Source organism: Chinchilla lanigera, unplaced genomic scaffold, assembly GCF_000276665.1.
Source record: "Chinchilla lanigera isolate Chin_1 unplaced genomic scaffold, ChiLan1.0 scaffold00163, whole genome shotgun sequence".
Lineage (NCBI taxonomy): Eukaryota > Metazoa > Chordata > Mammalia > Rodentia > Chinchillidae > Chinchilla > Chinchilla lanigera.
In genome coordinates, this window is record NW_004955564.1 from 101743 (window position 1) to 120863 (window position 19121).

A 19121-nucleotide genomic window follows, 5' to 3' on the forward strand; every position below is an offset into this window, starting at 1 on the left:
CTCAAAAGCATCAGTGACCCCTCAGAAAGAATAAAGAGTGCCGAAGTAAACGAGCTCCCTAAAACTCAGAGAAAAAAAAGCTCAGAGAGAGAAAGCCACACACCCAGGACCACACAGCCAGCTCAGCTAGTTGGAGCCAAGTATCCCGTTTCCTGCAGAGCACTCTTTCTAGTGTATCCTGCTGCTGCTCTTAGGCTCATCTGAGACAGGGCCCAAGCCCTGGGAGAAAATATTTAAGCTGAGCTTAAAACACGCTCTGCTGGGCTCTCCCGACTGAGGAAGCGGGGCCATCTTGGGGTGTCCCTGGCGCCTTCTGTGATAGTGGACACGGACATGGACTCCTTGGGCCTCCTGACTCACTTGACCACAGAGAGGCTGAAAGTCCTCCCCAGCTTGGGCCATGTGGGACTCTGGGAACAGTTTACACCACCAATGGGGGCAGGAGCGAACAAGGAGAGGGGTGAGGAGGAGCCATACCGTGAGCCCTTTCCTACCACAAAGATGCTCCTTTGACAAAATGTGGCAGGTGGTTCAAGCACAGATATAAGTTCGCTGCGCTCTTTTCCTGCTCTGTCCCCAGCATTCCCACTACCCCACAACGGTATGGCACCAGCACCCCCATGTGGGGCCATCAGCCGTGGCTGATTAGTCCCTCTTTTTCTTCATGCTGATGTGCCAATAAGGGGCATCGCTTTCTGATGATCACCAGGTGCCAAGAGACCCATCAAGTCTGTATCATTTTATTTGGAAAACATGTCAAACCCACAAAAATTACAAGAACCGTACGTAGTGATAAAACATCCCAACACACTTTTCAAAACACATTGTCCCATTTGCCTTGTGCTTTGTCCTATCTATATTTTAGTTTTGCATCCATGGAGCATTCCATTGAACCACTTGAGAATAAGTTGTCTGCACCAAGGCCCTCTGCTCTCAAAACTTTATATTTTTTTATTATCAAATATAATTTTCATTGCAGAGTATTAAGGAGTCAGTCACAGGCTTGGAGTATGCAAATAACAATATATGGTAAAACATTTGTTAATTTAAGTAGATCAGAAGAAGATCATCTATGAACCTTTCATTGCCCCAAGAGAATACAGTGTCGTCCGCACACAGCTCTCAGAACTGTAGGACATGCTGACCACAAGAACCAGCAGGCACCAGCCACCCAAGGATTCTTAATAAGTTTTCGTGTGGCCCCAGTGGTCCAGGAACCTTCCAAATACAAAGTGTCTGGCAATTCCATCAGATTCCCCTGGGAATCGATGGCCTTTTCCCCCCAAAAGGGCAGAAAGCTCAGAGGTAAACCAGCTCCCTCCTCCGAGGTAGAAGAGCCCTGAGGACTCTAGTTTGTGGATTCCGAGCCCAAGGTTGTTGCCACCCAGAGCCGCAGCGAGTCATCTGCCACAGCGTGCTGAATGCACATGTGAGGTTTTATGTACTCTCTGCTCCAGTTTGTCCAGTGGCCTAATCATCCCCTTCACAGCCTTTTCCTTCCACCCAGCACAGAATCCACGATCAGATGTGACTTTTCCCTGTCCTACTGCTTTAGCCTCCTGCAATCTGGACCACTTCTATGGCTTTCCTTGGACTCAGATGACATGGAAACCATGGGTGAACTAGCCCCGGGGCCTCAGCCTGTCATCTCTACCTGTGACGAGGAGGAGGAGACCCTCTCCTACCCTTCTCCCAGCCTGGCCATCTTCACAGATTCTTAGAGATAAGAGGATGGTAGTGGTCACTGGATTCAACCTGCCCATTTTACAGATGCAGCCTAAAAGGCCCAGAGAGGGAATAATATTAGCAGGACCAGCCAATCAGGGCCAGCCAAAGCAGGACCAGTCCAGTACTGGGCACCCAGCCATGTGCTCCCAGCTCTGAGAGACAGGTCCCTGATGGGCCTGTCTCTCAGCAGTGTCTGCCATCTACCCAAGGGGCACCTCCAGGAATGTGACACTGGTTAAAAATAAAACAAAAGGTGTTCACTTTGGCAGCACATATACTAAAAAAAAAAAAAAAAAAAAATGGAGCCAGCCCCACTCTGCACCAGCTGCTTCCAGAGACATGTGGAGAACTGCACTGTGTGACTGTCACGACTCACCTTTGCCATCTGGGGAACAAAGCGAAGGGGACACCAGACTCCATGTGATGCGACTTAGGAACACGTCCCAGTGCCCTGAACTAAAATTAACCATCTTGCTGCTTCCAAAGTTCCCATTGTCCTCAGCTGGTGACCAGGCTGAATAAGGTCCCCTGGGGACCAGTGGCAGGCCCATCTGGCACCTCCCTGGCTGAGTTTTTGGGCCCCCTCCCTGTGCACCGCTTTGCAAAACATTAAACGATACTAAGAAGTAGTGCAGTGGCTTCTCTGGTGTGTTGGGGACAGTCCAGTTATGAGGCCACTGGGGTTGACTCTGGGGTCTTAGAAGGAGGTGTGGAGGATGCTCTGGAAAGGGATGTGGGGGGCCAGGGTCACCCACACCAGGCCACTGGGGAGGCCTGAGTTGGGAGCTGAGCAGGGCTCAGGTTAGTTTCAAGGCGGCATTTCTTAAGCATCTATGAGCCCTCCCACGGCCGCCAGGCCCAGGGCAGGGATGGGAGTGTGGCATTTTGTGTGAAGAGAGCTATTCATGTACGGAAAATTGACAAGGAGGTGCAAAGGAAATAGCATTGACTTACTAAACAAAGATTTGCAGCTCAGTGCACTAAATCAGGGCAGCCCTGAAGAGCGTCCCCCACGTGGGTTTTGGCTGGGTTTGGTTTGATTTGCTGAACCCAGGGCCTTCACAATGAGCTACATCCTCAAGTATTTTAAATTTTAAATTTTTTAGACAGTCTTGCTCAATCACTAAATTGCCCAGACTAGGCTCAAACTTTCGATCTTCCTGCCTCTGCCTCCCAGTGTGCTGGGATTACAGGTGGGCACCACCCCGCCCACTGTAACAGGTGCATATGGGAGATCTCCTGTGTAGTTGTTTTCCAAGGGTGCTTATTGGTCGGGCACAATTCCTAAATCATAAAGCCGATCACATAGGTTAGTTAATGAGGGTCCTCAGCTGAGAGAAGCTGACCCCACTGGTGTCCAGGTCCACTGGAGCAGTCCGTGGTAAACATACAGCAGATGGCTTGTGACCCCGCTGAGGACAAGGCGCCCCTCTGCTTGAGAAAGCCTCAGCTTGAATGATGACATTGTCACTAACATCCAAAAACCACTAGTGGAGGTACAAGTGACTCAGAAGAGGAAGCTGCCCGCGCAGGGGCTACTAGCGCCCTTCATCGCTGGGTAACTGGAGGTCAGCCCTGTGTGCTCCGGGAGACGGTGTAGAGGGAAATGCAAGGTTCATGGGGCAGCAGTAAATCCCATGTCATGCCACTCTCTCATTCTAACAACTGTAACAGTGTAGTACTTTGAATAACACCCCCAAAAGTCTCAGAAGAGACTTCCTTCCATGTTCAAGAAGCCCCACTTCAGGTTTCATTAGACAAAAAAATGAACAAAACAACAGAGGGAGAATTGTTGGCTCTTATAACCGAAAATCCAGATGGAGTTCAAGTATGGTTTAATACAGGGCTTCAGTCAGGATGCAGAGCAGCCCTGAGGGGTGCAGGAAGCCAAGTGTGGACCCTGCATTTGCACCCTGGGCAGGGGGCAGTTGGGTTCCTGTGGGCACGCAGGGACAGGGGCAGGCCTGCAGCGGAGAAAGTACTGGAGGGGGTGAGAGAGGAGGTCTGGGCCTGGCGAGGCAGCCAGGAGAGCTGCCCAGGGCGGCACTGGGCCCTTTGCAGGGGTACAGAGGGGTGCAGCCTGACAGTCCTTCTGGCAGCTATGGAGTGACAACTGACCCTGCAAGGCCACCATCCCTACCTCCTCCTTCCTGGTGATGGGATACACCTGAGGTGAAGCCAGAGCCCTACTTAGCCGTCCGGCGGTGAGGTGACCTGTAACTGCACTTGGACCAGAGGGATATGGGGAGGGGGTGCTGGAGAACTCCTTTAGGAAGAGGCCATCTATAATCCCTGTGCTCAGAATTGCAAGTTGGAGCCCAGCCTGGGTCTTAGGCTTAAGATCTTGCTACTTAGCAAGACCTTGTCTCAAAATAAAAAGGGCTGGTGATGTAGCTCAGTGTGAAAGTTTTGGGTTTAAAGCAGAACATGCCTCTCTCTGTCTCAGCAGGTGAGAGGAGTGGGAGGAGGAGGCCATCTACATACCATATGAGATGAGAGGAAAGGGGTGAAAGGAGAGCAAATCATGGGGAAGGGCCTGACCGAAGTAGTGGGAATTGTCTCAGAAACCCTGTGGGAAGGCGGTCCAGGTCAACTGTTGGTACTGACAAGTGTCAGAGTCTGTCCAGGTGAAGGCGAAGAGAGGCTGTGAGGAGAGGAGCCGTGGGGTAGTGGAAAAGGCATCTTGTAGATCTAAGACAGAGTAATGAGCGGTCGATGGAGGGGTGGAGGACAGGACTGTGTAGGCATTTGGCACCACAGGATATAGGGGAGGGACCACTTGACTTGATAGCATGGAGATCTTGCACCAGTCTGTGTTATCTGACTTCCTTTCCTGAGAACAGGAGTGTTATAAGGGGAGTCAATGGGGGTGAAGAGACCATGTCACAATAGGCGAGAAATAATAGGCTGTAATCCCCAGAAAGGTGGGTCAGGTGGGAGACACCGTCATTGAGCATGGTAGATGTCTCACCCTAAAAGGGGAATGGGACAGTCGGGATGACTAAGAAGGAGCACAGGAAAAGGTGTTGACACAACTGACACCAGATGGGAGAGGTTTAAGTGTCTGGAGACTTTGTCATCAATGTCCAGCACAGTAGCTGGGGCCAGAAAGTCTGGTCCTTTGAAGAAAGGAGAGGTAGAACGGCTGATCCTTGTAACAACCAGGAAGGAGGTGGACTTCACTTCCACCATAAGAGTTACCTGAAGTTCTGCATTTGAGATGGTCCAGGGGGCCACCAAAAGCCTTTGGGCAGTTTTTGTCTTCAGTGGTCAAGCCACGGAGTTCTGGGAAGGAGCCACTTGGGGGTCCACGGGGACCTCCAGCATAAGTTATCATTGATTTGAGCTGTAACAGTCATGTTTAAAGAAGGAAGCACTGGTAACAAGACTAATAATCCAGAGATCTAAACCATTTTTTTTAATTTTTTGAGAGAAAATGAGAAAATATCAAAGAGCAAGTTAAAAATAATTGGATCACTTTTTACCCTGTAAAGGAGATCACCCTAGAGATAGACAGAAGCAAATAAATGGCTCAGAGGAATTCTTCCATGGGCCCTAGGGTGAAGATGCCTGCAAGACAGCTGTGTTATCTACCCAATCATCTAGGCAACCTCTTCAGCAGCAAGACAAAGCTATGGCTCCCCCCCACCCATACCAGGAATCGAACTCATGACCTTGTGCTTGCCAGGCAGGCACTGTGCTGCTGAGCTAAATCCCCAGCCCCAGCTATGGCTTTCTTAAAGGTCTGATTAAAATTTCTCTCTCTGGTGCTCACAGGTTGAACTTATATTTGTTACCTAGAAACCATGATTTACAAGTCAGTAAAGGCACATCCATCAGCTTTTACATGTACATGAAAGAAGAGAAAGGCTGAATTGATGAAAGGGGTCCTGTGATTTATTAATAGGCATGTATGCTTTTAAAATATAAACTGGATTTAATAAGAAAGCCCATTTTACAGCATTTTCTGAATTTATCCTGTAGTTAGTATCTAAGTCCACCAGATAGCATTTTTAAGTGAGTTTAAATGCAGCACATATAAAGCAGGAATATAGGACTTTGCCTGCAGAAGTGAAATGTTTAGGTCATCCCTTGCAGAGTATGTAGGCCTGGTCCTTTTGTTGTTATCTTGAGGCCTGGCCTCTAACTGACGCATCTCTGGTCATAGTTGTGGTGTGTTTATACCTTTTGTCTTGACTTTCTGGAGGACTCAATCCTACCGGACTGCCTACAATACTTTTACCTAACTTAGCTGTTTATAATATTCCCCCTTCTGAAGAGGTATTCTGAACTGCCATGAGGGGGTAGAGGGTAATGACCCTTCTGGCTGCTTCAGGCTCTAGGGGTTGTAATTGTGATCGGCAGTTAGAGACACTCTCCAGAGGGTCTAGCTAAAGGGCCTCAATAGATGTTGTCAGGTGCTCTTGTCTTGAGTATATGTATAGCTTTAAACTGGAGGAGACGAGGCCAAAGAAACAGTTCAGTAAGCATGAGCCAAATAATAAAATCAACAAGGCTATTACGAATATAACAAAAAATACTTTTACCAGGAAGAGCCAGTAATAGCTTCCCACAAAGAAAGGGTAAGGAGACAGTCCAGGGAGTGTTAGAATCTGACAGGGCATTAACCTGTCATTTAATATCTTAAATAGTCATCGAGATATTAGCAAAAGTATCAGGACTGTACATACAATATTTAGCCTTTATAACTCTACAAGTATCCCCTTGTGCTGCTGTCAGGCTATCTAAGCCCATGTGATTTTGGAGGATAGCTTGTCTCATTAATTTTATTTTTAAGAAATTTTTTATTTAGGAAAGAGACAGACCAGCCGAGGTGTTGTTTAAGCCCACTGAGTATTTGACAAGGGGATGAGGCCACATACCTAGCAAGATGTTTGCTGTAATGATTCTGTATATTTCACACTCAACATCAGTCTCTGGTCCCCAGGGGTTGAGTCAGGTGTGACGTATCCAGGAGTCCAGGCTACCTTGACAGCTGATGGAGGTGACAGGATCACAGGTGTATGGTCCTTTTTAAATTGCCCTTCAAGATACTTTGTCAGCTTTTTTGGTGTCCTGTTGTTATGGTTTGTGTCTGCATGTCCCCACAAATCCTCATGAAGTTATGGGGTAGACTTCTATTTGGATTTTTGATTGATCCATAGTCCAATGCTGGGATTATGGATGTGAGTGCTACACCTGCCCTAGGGCAGATAGTTTGCATACAATGTAAGGGAGGGAAAGAGGCTGCTTGCCACTGTTTCTTCCTTTTGCTTTTGTTGCTTTTGCTATCTGCCACTGCCATGAACAGTTGACCTCTGTCATGTGCCACCCTGCCTTGGAGCCAGCTGGGTATGGACTGAAAACTCCATGAACTGTGAGCTAAAAAGAACCTCCCCTTCCTTAATTTGGGGTGTCAGGCATTTTGGCTCAGCAACCAGAGAAAAGTAACCAAGACAGAATTTGGTACCAGAGAAGTGGGGTCATTGCTCTGACTGTATCTGACCATGTGGTTCAAGAGCCTTTGGAAATGGCTTCTGGGAAGAATTTGGAAAGGTTCAGAGATGTCGCCTGAAAAAAGTAGAGCTGGAACACCTTAGGTTGTTCTGTATGGGAGATTCTGGTCAGAGCTTGGAAAAGTATGGAGGGCACATAGACAGATGACAAAAGTTTACTTATCTCTTTTGATTATACTTTTCTGCTGGGTATTTGAGACCAAGTTAAAATGAGACCTGTCTTAATCAAAATTGACCTCTTGCTGCCTATCAAGGTAAGCCTGTTTAGGCATTACTTTTGGAACCCTAAACAGAGATTCTCAGCTCCTCTGACAGTGTCAGCTGCCAGGACGGGTCAGTCTTGGTTGACCATGTCACCTTCTGTGCAACTGTGTGAGATTTTTCTCTCTTGTTGACCCTCCTTTGGAACACCATACATTTGTTGATCTCTATCTCCTGGGGTTCAGCAGTCTCCCTGCTCAGGAGACTGGGGGATTCACCAAAGTTTAAGATCCTATAGAAAAGGTTCTCTCACGTCCTGGGTGTCTACTGACCTTGGAGGGTCAGGGCCAAAATACCAGCTGTTTTTTAGCCCAGTTATCTGTCTACTTCTGGTCTCTATACTTTAGTTGTTGAACACCTAAAAGAGAAGATCAGTTATATCAGTCTTAGCATATATAAAGCACAAGGGTAAATTGCTTTTTGTTAGCTGTTGCCCCCTGTTAAAGGCAAACAGTTGTTGAAAGCTTTGTTAATTTAACCTCCTGGAGGGAAGGTCAGTCTCCAACCAAGGGGTTTAAAGTTCACTTTGGTTGAGTTGGAGACACACTGGGGTTTTAAGAGTCTGAAGAGAAAGAGCTCGGATGCTGGCTGACCTGGGAGAGGTCTGACAGAGACAGAGGAACATGGACTCGGACTATGTTGTTCTTGCCACTTTGCAGAGCAAGTGTGAGGGGCGAGGGTGAAGGAGTCAGTAGTGCCGACTGGGCAGTGTGGTGGGATGGGGGTTGAGAGAGCACATGGTAGAGGGCAGAGAAGCAGCGTGCAGCCTGGGCTTTAATGACCTGAGCTGGGCTGATTTGTGCATGGTGTGTAAGGAAGGGCCTATCCCCATTGTCTCCATGAAGATACCCATGAAAATATTCTTTAAAACCATATTTTATGTTTTTAAGTGCTAATTTCCTAAACCATGGAGCAAGATGATAATTCTTCAGACCCTCTTCTCTGCACTCTTCTCAGAAGGTCCTTATTGACTGCTTCTGTGGGAGGGATCTGTTCAAAGGGCCTTCACAGTCCTGTTAATCTAGAATAGGTTCTACTCTCTCTTGACCCCTTCTGTAAAGGGAGGCTCTTATGTGCTAATTTCCACTCAGTGCTCGTCTGTTGGGCACTCTGTGGGGTCCTCACAAGAGGGGATGGAGAGAAGCAGGCAACAGTCCCACCGTGGGGCTGATGGCAGATAGATCCAATGATAGCTGCTGCCTGCGGGCTTTTGGGAGCCAGCAACAGATCTAGCCCACTTCGCACTGAATGTCACCATGACCCTGCAGCCTGCGTATTTGTAAACAGCTGTCACTCACTTGCTGGATGGAGAAACCGAGGTGAGCGGCCCCTTGGCCTCCCAGGTCTGCCCTTCCGGTCGGCAACACCAGGGACAGTAAAGTATAAAGGCTGTCCAGGATCCAGCCAAGACTCCAGAGCCCCAGGCCACAGAGAAGGAAGGGTGGGGGCAGGGAGGCAGCCAAGGAAACAGTGCTCCTGATTGCCAAGCGAGGTCACATCTCCTCCCAATTTAAAGATGCTACTGTTGGCAAAACGTCACCCGGAGGGGATTAGGCCAAGAAGACATTAACAGGCTCTCCACTGCAAAAGTGGTGTTCATCATCACCCTGCTGCAATACGGAAGCTGAGTCAAAGGAACAAGCAAATGCTGTGCAATGCAAAGGCTGTCTGGGGAGGAAAGGATTGGACAGGCACACATCTGCAGCCTGGGGACACACCGTACTTATTTGGCAGGGCAGAGTTAATGTCATCTCCGAGAACTTGTTTACTCAGCAACTATGTGATTGATGGACACCACAAAGCTCAGTGCGGGAAACTGAAGTCTGGATGGCTGGTGTATTTCTTCACCATTGCAGTACGGATAATCAATCAAATTAAATGATCTCCCGGCGTAAACAATGAGTAACAAATAGGCTAATGGATAGGCTTGAGTATTCCAAAAACCCTGAAGAATTATGACCATAGAAAATAATTATTACAAAGTTGGCCTGATTTTTAAGAAACAATACCTAAAGCTGGTTTGAAGATCCCTCCTGCTTGTCTCTCCCTTGGCAGGGGGCTTGCCCACTCTTCCCCTGGTGGCCTTGAACACTTGTCCCTCCTCCTTGGTGGCTCCTCTTGCTCAACTCCTCTCTCACCCTCCCATCTTCTCAGCCCACTGAGGGGGTTCTAGCTCCATTGTCACCTCCCCAGCCAGAAAGCCTGCAGCTCCTTCCCTGGGTGGCAGCTGGCCTCTTCCTGGCCTCCTGTGACCTTCAAGAAAAGGCAGAGCAGAGAGTGGCTAAGCCAGGAAGGGACCTCAGCAATGACATCGTCTGGTCTTTTTATAAATCAGTAAACTGGGGGTCAAAGAAGTAGAGTTATGTCAAAGGTCATCCAAGGGAATCCAACAGCAGCCCAGGCAGTGACAGAGGCAGGGGAGCAGGGGGTTCAGACATCAGACAGCTGGGGTATGTGTGTACTTCGAGAAGGGTCCCAGCCTCACCCTGCAGTTTCCTCACCTGTACAACAGGGCTGTGGTCACACCTGTCATGTGAGTGCGGGGAGGTTTTACTGAACAGCCTGTGGAGGGCCCTGGGCCTGAGAAGGTAAAGCTCTCGCTGGGGCTTTTGCCGTGCTGTTTTCCAGCTGCCATTGGGTGAACAAATTTCCTTTACCACACCCTTCCGCCATGACAGTCCTGCTGTGGAACCAGCCAACCATGGACTGAGACCCCCTAAAACTGTGAGCCTAGTGAAACCGCTCCCGCTCCAAGGTATGGGTGTCTGGTATTTTGTACCAGCAATGGGAAAGCTAACAGATACAACCCACATGGCAGCGACTGCAGTGCTGCCAGAAGGGGCCTCGGATTCGGCCTCTCCCAGTGCCACCAAGGATGGGGCCTAAGACCCTGGAGAATACCAAAGCCTGAGGATTTCAAGTGCCTTACATAAAATGTTGCTGTGTTCCAATAGCTCCTGCACATCCTCCTGGTTTTCCTGTATTTTTGTTGTTGTGTTGATGTGCTGGGGGTGGAACTAGGCTCTTACACACTCTAAGCAAATGCTGTCACTGAGCTATATACCCTAGCCATTCTCAAATACTTTACATCATCCCAAAATTACTCAAGTATAGTTAGCATACTGTACTGACAGGAAAAAGTCTGTATACATGCAGTTCATACCAATACACTTTTTCTGAGTATTTCCAGTGTAGCTTTTGGTTGATTCTGTGGACACAGGACCTGTGGATACACAGGCACCATGTTTCTCTAGATGAGTCCACCATGTGCCTGGAGGCTAAGTGGCTGGCCACAGCCAGTGGCAGGGACAGGCTGGAGGGAGGGGACCCAACCCTGGGCTCCACATCAGGCCTGACCAGAACTGGAACCAGACTGGAACCAGAACACTCACCTGACAGCTCTGAGGGAGCTGTCTATCTTAGTTAAGGTTCTCTACAGAAACAAAACCAGTAAGATGCACAGAGATTCACAGAAAGATTTATTATGAGGGACCAGCTCACGCCATTGTGGAGGCTGAGGAGCCCCATGCCTTGTGGGCTGAACAGGCTGGTCATATCATCTTAGCCCTAACCCAAAGGCCTGAGGCCCCAGGTGCCAGTGGTCAGTGTTCTGGTTCCAGTCTGAAGACCCAAGTACCAGGAACTGATGTCTAGGGCCAGGAGTAGATAGATACCCCAGCAACAGAGATGGGCCAAGATTTCCTCAGCCTTTTGTTCTATTCCAGCTCTCGGTGGGTCTCATGGTGTTGGTGGCATTGGGGACGGCTGTCTTCCTCACCCTGTCTGCCCATGCACATGCTGCTGTCTCCCAGAAACCCTCCTAGGCCCACCTGGATGTGAAGCGCTGCGAGCAGCCCTCGGCTTAGCCATGCTGACCCGTGGTATTAGTCCCCACGCCAGCCTCAGCCAACTTTCCCAGGCCGTCTCAGACCGTACCATATGCTTCGGAACGCTGAAACTGCTGGGGATCAGGAAGCCTTAGACTGTAAAGCTGGGGCTTGGGGCTGGCCATGGTTTTCAACTACCCCCAGGGCCAGGGCCAGGGACTGTGCTCCAGCGGCAGGGTTACGGGCTTGCCGAACTGTGCGCACACGCACCTACACTAGGCACCCTCTTCTCTCCCTCGCTAGGGCTGCACCCTGCCCAGCACCTTGCTGGCTTGCCAGGCCCCACAGGGCAGGGAGGAAGAAGTACACAGCTGGAGCTGGAGCAGCACTGTCCCTCCCCGGAGGGGAGCAAGCAGGCTCTGGAAGCCAAGGACTTTCCCAGTTCCCACAGCTGGGTAGTCTATAGCAAGACCTGCCGAGGCCACTGCCCAGCCTGCACCCTTCAGCCCGGGGCTGCTCAGACCCACAGTGCTTCCTCAGTAAGCCACAAGGGGCCTCTGTGGCCCTGGCTGCTGCCCTCATCCAAGCCCTGGAAAGGAAGGAATTGGAACCTCCACAGCAAGTGGCCCTGCATCTATGCGGCCGGCAGCAGCCAGGGCCCCACCACGGCCCCCCGCACACAGGCCAAGGGCAGGGGAACCAGCTTCCTCCAAGCCGCCGGTGCCTGCGACAACGCTGTGACTGTGTGAGCGGCAGACCCAGGTGAGAGCCCAGCAGACACAGGGTTCTCAAAGAGGAGTGAAAGGCTCTCCTGCCAAACCAGCTGGCCTCTGGCTACCCCCAACACACACACACACACACCCCGAGAAACCCCACAAACCACTTCTTTATTCAAGCCCAAATGGGCAGCATCCCCCAACCCCCACCGCGGGCTTGCCCCAGTTCATCCCGCATACCCCCATGCCCTCCCTGCTCCCAAAGGGCCCTCCCCGGGGATATGGCTCTTCAAGGATCTCAGCTCCTGAATTTGCCCACCAGCGGCTTGGAGGGCCAAGAACCCAGGCCTTGCCGGTCCAGGAGGAGAGACAGCTGCTGGCGAGCCTCCTGGTAGGGCCCAGCCTAGGTGGAGAGAGGGCAGGAGAGGTGAGAGGGTGTTTGTGGGGGCATAGGAAGCCTGGGGCAAGGGGCACGGGGAGGGCCCACCTTGGCAGCCTCATAGGTCTTCAGGGCCAGGAGGTGGGGCTTGCCCAGAGCAGTGGCGGTCTGGCGGAAGGCCCGAAGGAAGGCGGCCTTGCAAAGGCGGGAAGGAGGCCCAGGGGCGGCCCTGAGAGAGACATGTGAGGTGAAGGAGAGCACAGCAGCGGGTCTGGCCCACTCTTCACACTCATCATGTGACGGCACTGGCAGGTCACAAGGTGCTGGCCCTGCCACCATCTGGGTGGGGCTGAGCCAAGGCGAGAGCTACGCATGCCCTCACCCCTTCCCCAGGCAGGAAAAGGGCACCCCGCACCCCAGGGCTCCCTCAACACAGCTCCACGGGGCCCTTCTCACTCAGCCTTCACGCGACCACTGGCCACATCCACAACTTCCACGTCGGGGTCCCCCAGGCTCCAGTTAAGGCTGAGGTCGTGGCAGGTATTGGGGTCAGGGCTGGAGGGGGCCACAGAGGGCCCTGAAAACAGGTGCAGGGTGGTGCGGACGTAGGGAGGCGGCAGGCACGACCCCAAGGTGCTGTCTAGGTTGGGCCGGTTGTGAATGGCCCTGCTTAGAGTTGGAGGGTCGTGGCAGGTGTCAGCTGGGGACAGAGGTGCAGGACACAGTCAGCACCACCCCCAAACCCCTAGGGCCCGCTCTGCCCTGGTGCGCTGCCTGCCCCTCACCCAGAATGAGGCTGGTTGCATAGAGCGGCGGCAGGAAGTGGGCCAGCAGGGCACCACCCAGCCCCAGCACCGCCCAGCGTGCCAGCTTGTCGCTGACTGACAGGCAGCCCACATGGGTGTCGCGAAGCGTGTGTGCCACATAGGACACCGGCTTCAACTGCCCGCAGATGTGAGCCTGCAGGCGGAAGGAGGAGCTGAGCAGAAGGCCATCTTCCGAGGACAGCGGGAGGCTGCAGAGGGGACAGAGCATATTCTGACCATGGTTTCTCAGACAGTCAAGCAGGGGGACCCCCAGCCTTGGGGACTCCACATACTAGATGTCGTGGGCCGCTCCTTTGGGGGTGTTGCTGACGTAGAGGTGCAGGAAAATCCGGGGCTTGAGGGCAAAGGGGGGGCCAGGCCCAGGCTGGGGGACCAACACAGACTGTTCCTTGCCCTTGGGGCCCCCCTTTGTAGCCAGCAGCAGCTGCCGGAAGAAGAACCTGGAGTGACAGACAGGCAGAGGGCCAGCTGGGACCACTGTCCCACTGGGGCTGCAGCAGAGTCCTCCCCACCTGCCCTCACCTCATCAGGGCCCGGCGGGCAATGACCAGACCATGACAGTCGTGCAGCTGCCGGCCTGAGAACTCCAGCCAGCTGGCACAGGTGCCACTGCCCGTTCCCAGCGCCACCAACTGATAGATCTCCTTGGTGGGGCCCTTGGCACCCGGGACCTCTGTGCAGGGAGGAGAGCAGGCTCAGCCCAGAGCAGGGGGCCCAGTGGGGCCTGCCAAGGTGGAGCAGGGGACAGGGAGAGCCCTACCGCGCTCCAGGACGACCGCAGCCACTGTCCCCATGCAGGCCCAGTAGGGCGAGTCCTCGCCCAGCAGACGGTCCAAGCCGGCACTGACCACAGCAGCGCAGCGCTGCTCGTGGGGCAGGATGTTCTCTGCACAAGGGCCAGAGGGCAGCGGTGGGGCCCACAGGTCTTGCCTGCTGCCCCGCATCCAGGGCTTGGGCCAAGAACCAACCTACCTATGCTTGGGGTGAGTGCGGGCTGGTGGGGGGTCTCAGGGGTCTCTGAAAGAGAGGCAAGGGGAGCTGGTTGTCATGGGTGCTGGGTTGACCTTCCGTCCTTCAGGAAGCCAAGGAGAAGAGGAGGTAAGCTGCCAGCTTCCAGACAGAAAGATCCCCAAGCTGCTCTATTCACTTGTGGTGCTGGCCCCCCTGTGGGTGGGATTCTGAGGACCCCACCTCAGGAGTCAGCCCATTTCCCCAGCCATGGATGCTGGGTGTGGTCCTGGTAGCCTCCTGCCCCCTACACACAGCCCAGGGCCATTTCAGCCTCCCTCTGAGACCTTGTGCCTCCTGCCCAGTGGCTGGGTCACCTGGGCTCTCCAGCTGGCTCCGGATGTAGCACAGGGCAGAGAGTGCCGCCTGCTGTTTGGCCTCTGCTTTAGAGTTTGCTGTACCTGCAGGGCACACCACCCCATCCAGCTCTGCGCACATAGAGAAGGGGGAGCCAGGACCTGGGGAAGGAAGGTGTGAGGGAAGAGCCCTTTTAGGAGGGGCAGCCATGCCCAGCCCCAAGGGACCCATGGCCACTTATGCCTAGGCTACTTCCTGACACCTACCTCAGGACAACCCAATAAGGACCAACCCTCCCTCACTGGGGACGCTGTGGGCAGCAGCCACTGTGACTCCACTGTACAGAGAGGTACAGGAAGGCAAGCAGTTTGCCTCAGGCGGGGCTAGGATCCAAATCCAGGTCCACCTCAGGAGCCTATGCGGCGCCTGTCTCAGGACCAGAGCCCCTGAGCACCCAGATGGCTTGTTGCCTGATGCCAGGCACATCCTTTTCTTTTTTTTCTCCTTGGGGATCCCAAATTGGGACGATTTTTCTCTCCAACACCATCATTTCATGTATTGCTTATAACAGGACAAAGACAGATGAAAATCCTAGAACTGGGGTCACCTGGTCAAAGGGCAAGACCTTTTATCAGCTCATAGTACTTGCTGCTAAACTGTCCCTCCAGGGGCCTGGCCTTAGGAAGGGGACCCACCTCGGCACCCTTGCTTGGTACTGAGATGCACCAACCCACAAGGTGTCAAAAACAGCAAGTACAGCACAGATGAACGCAGAAAGAATGTTGTCACTAGAAAACCACCGTGTGACAGCCACCGAAGCAGCATGATTGTGTCTGGATGCTAAAACCACACAGAAACTGTGCTAGGGGACAGGATATTTACACGGCTCCAGATGCTTCCCTTCAGATGACTTATTAAGCACAAACAGGAAAGCAAAGGCACCTGGCAGATGCCACCCCACCCTCATGACTGACACTGCCATGTGAAGGATGCACTGAGGGCACGAGACCCCTGCTGGGCGAGCTGCTGAGGATGTGATGTCACCCTTACACTGCACAGACTGGGCTGATCCTAAGAAAACAGACATCCAAGCTGAAAGACAGTCAACAAGACCACTGGCCATTATGCTTCAAACAACATCAAGGTCAAGGTCACCGAGAGATGGAGGAAGGGGAGATGGAGGGCAGGGCAGGGAAAGAGGAGGTAAAAAGAATTAAGGTGTGTTATGCACATGTATCAGCTCCCCATGATGGATGGAGCAGTCGTTATGTACTGCAAACACATAGCACTATTAAAAATTAAAATTACAAAATCAAGATCATGCAAAACAAAAGCGGGAACAACTGCCTTAGATAAAAAGATTCAAGAAGCGTGATGGCCAAGCGTATTATGTCGTACTGCGAAAGGGGTGACGTGGCCACAAGGGCATTGCTGGGACAAACAGGCAAAATGTGAACATGACACTGGGTATGGTGGCACAAACCTGGAATCCCAGCACTCTGAGAGGCTGAAGCAGGAGGATCATAAATCTGAGCCCAGCCCGGACAACTTAGTGACTTAGCAAGAGGCTGTCTCAAATAAAATTTTAAAAAGGCTGGGCATGGAGCTCAGTGTGAAGGCCCAGGGATCAATCCTCAGTACTGCAAAACAGTGACAACAGGGAAAGGAAAACAAGAGAAAGGGAAATAGAAGGAGTGTATATGGGTGGCAACATGAGTCGCATTTATTAAACTCCCATCAGTTGATCTTTGTACTAAGTTCTGTAGCATGTCCATAAGAAACATGCACTAACATGTCTCATGGTAAGGAGCATGGTGTCTGAAATTAACTTGCACACTGGAACTTGGAGTTGGAGGGCTGGAGGGTGTATTCAAGAAGAGAAGAGGACTGATCATGATTATACCTGCGCTGTGTGTACAGTATAGTATTGCCCTTACCAAATTGTTTGGAATATCTGTAGGTCAGGCCTCATTGAGGAATCCCCTATACTGGTGTGGCAATGGTAATTGCATATCGCTGGACCTTTAAAACAGTGTGCAGGGGCCTGGGGATTTAGCTCAATGGCACAGCGCCTGCCTGGCAAGCGCAAGGTCGTGAGTTTGATTCCCAGAACCAAAAAAATAAATAAATACATAAATAAATAAAACAGTGTGCAGATGTTAGCTGTTGGACACCTATAAGCCCACCACTCAAGAGGCTGAGGCAGGAGGATCCATGCAAGTTTGAGACCAGCCAAGGCTACAAAATGAATTCAAAGCCACCCTAAACTATATAGCAAGATCCTGAGTCTTAAGAAAAAAGGATTGGGTGGAGATAATGTTCACCTAGTTTCCAGCCACATCTGACCCTGAAAGATGTCTGGTGGGCCCTGTGACCCCAGGGTCTTCCTGGAGGTCCCAGGCTCAAGCCAAGCTCCCCATCCCTCTCTTGTGGCCCCTGGAGCCAGCAGGTCACCCAAGGGCCCTGGACCCCAGCTGGAGATGTTGCCCCTCCCTTCCCCATCCCTGTCCCCACCTCACCTGCTGCCGGGTCCTCACGGAAGGTCAGGGCGGCGCCCAGCCCTGCTGCGTACTGTGCCAGCAAGGCCACGGCCTGGCCGGGTGGCGGGTCCGCGGGTGGCAGTCTCAGTTGTCTGGCCACCTTTGGGAGGTCCCCTGCGGGCCCTGTGGGTGGCACGGACGCCCTCGGGGCCATCCCCAGCCAGCCTCCCGAGTCCTCCCCAGCCTGTGCGTCCCCGTGCTCCCCACTGCCCTCGGCCCCGGCCCTGGGCCCACAGTCCCCCGCTGCCACAGCGGAGGCCTGGGGCCGCTGCGCGTCGCCCTCTGCCTCGGGACCGGGCAGGGGTCCCCAGGCGTCGGGATCCGGGTTGGCCGAGGGCCGCCAGGTGCTGGGCGCAGGGTTGATCTGCAGAGATGCTGCCAGGCGGGGCTTCCTGCGGCCACAGTCCTCGGCGCCGGGAGCCGCGCAGGCCTGCGAAGCCATTGCTGGAAGCGAGGGCCGCTAACTGCAGTAGACCTGATCACCGCCACCCTGGGGTTTTTACACGCTGGCCGCTCCCGCGCGGCCAGCACATGCCAGACAGCAAGCTCCGCCTCTGCCTAGCTCTGGCCAATGAGGGTGCACAGAGCGGGGGTGGGGATAGTACGACTGGCCAATGGGAAGGCCAAAGTGCGGGAGGGGGCGGGGCCGAGAGGGGGTCAAGCAGCCCCCCCCTCAGCCAACTTCCCACTGCGGGGCGGGGCTGTGGGAGCAGGGTGGAGGGGTTATACACCAACGTCTTCAACTGTGGGTGGACAAAGGAAGAACAGAGACGACGCTCCGTGACCTTCACACCCGGGCTCCTGCCCCAGCACAGCTTCAAACGTCCTTCCTAGCCACTTCACCTCCTGAGACGGGGTCCTTGTCCACTAAAGGCGACTGTGCACCCTGAAACAGTCCACCAAATTATTAGCATCCACATTTCAAAACGTCACCTCAGGCCTTTCTTAAGCTAAAAAGAAGTGCATGCTAACCAAAAACTTGCTCTCCCAAAGCTCCACCTAGGAGTGTATGAGGCTTCGGGCGGGGCGGGGGTGGGGGCGTCTCGATACAAGCCATAACCAAGAGGGTATGGGATTATCTGGGTGGATCCAATGTAATCATAAGGGTCCTTGAATAGGGAAGAGTGACAGCCACAGAGATGGCGTCGTGAGGAAGACGTGACTGACCGGTGCTGGCTTTGAAGAGGGAAGGAGGCCTGAGCCAAGGAATGCAGACAGCTTCCAGGAACTGGAAAAAAAAAGCAATGAATTCTCCCCTTAGTGCTTCCAGAGGCGGCACAGCCCTGCTGACACCTTAACTTGAGCCCAGGGTTACCTATGTTAAACATCTGACCTACAGAGGTGTAAGATCTTGTGTTGTCTTAAGCCATTAGATTTGTGGTAACTTGTTACAGCAGCTACAGGAAGCTGGTTTAAGTGTCCCTCCGGTTCTGCACACATACACCGTAAAATAATTGTGAAACCCTGTGGACCCTGATTCTTTTTTTTTTTTTTTGGACCCTGGTTCTTTCATCACAAGTATAAATAGTTACAAAGATGTCATTTCTGACTTCTGTGTTACAATCATCCTTTAAATACATTTTTATCCAAACCATGGAGATGCCATCTTAGCTCTTCCATCTATGAAAAATGCAGCCCCAGATAACTGAATGGCAAAGCTCACCCTGAGTCAAACTAATCAGCTAAATCAGATCTACTTCTTCTCAGAAAGTCTGACTTCACCTTTCACTTTAAACAAATATGTTGACATTTTCCCAGGAAAACCACTTCATTTCATTCCCTCTTTCACTGATTCAATATTTAAAGAGGATTTGCTCTTCTAGTTGTTAGGCTACAATAGGGACCTCTCCAGACAGACTTCCTGCCCTGATAGGGAGACTTCTCAATTCTAAGGTAGTGGCTAAAAATCCATAGCCTAACAAAGAATTCAAAGTCTTGATGGGAGGAGGCATCAGGGCCAGTAGTATTTTCTTCTTTTCTTTTCTCTCTTGAAAAGACTTTTAATGCAAGTATAACATATCT

The 19121-nt window shown here is 52.2% G+C and overlaps 1 protein-coding gene across 2 annotated transcripts; it reads right to left on the reverse strand.

Moving 5' to 3' along the window:
- Positions 1–12200: 12200 nt before the first annotated feature.
- On the reverse strand, positions 12201–18341 carry Adad2 (adenosine deaminase domain containing 2). Of its 2 annotated transcripts, none has more exons than XM_013509204.1 (11): positions 18267–18341; positions 17079–17985; positions 14550–14720; positions 14227–14271; positions 14015–14140; positions 13777–13927; positions 13527–13694; positions 13213–13442; positions 12884–13127; positions 12536–12656; positions 12201–12451 (listed from the first exon to the last, which is right to left on the reverse strand). In XM_013509204.1, exons 2-11 carry the CDS (start codon positions 17539–17541, stop codon positions 12347–12349), a joined length of 1824 nt encoding a protein of 607 aa, XP_013364658.1. In that variant the 5' UTR covers positions 17542–17985; positions 18267–18341; the 3' UTR covers positions 12201–12346. The 2 variants fall into 2 exon arrangements, with proteins under 2 accessions (XP_013364658.1, XP_005413276.1); XM_005413219.2 differs by having other exon boundaries at positions 14580–14720; positions 18267–18327.
- Positions 18342–19121: the final 780 nt, after the last annotated feature.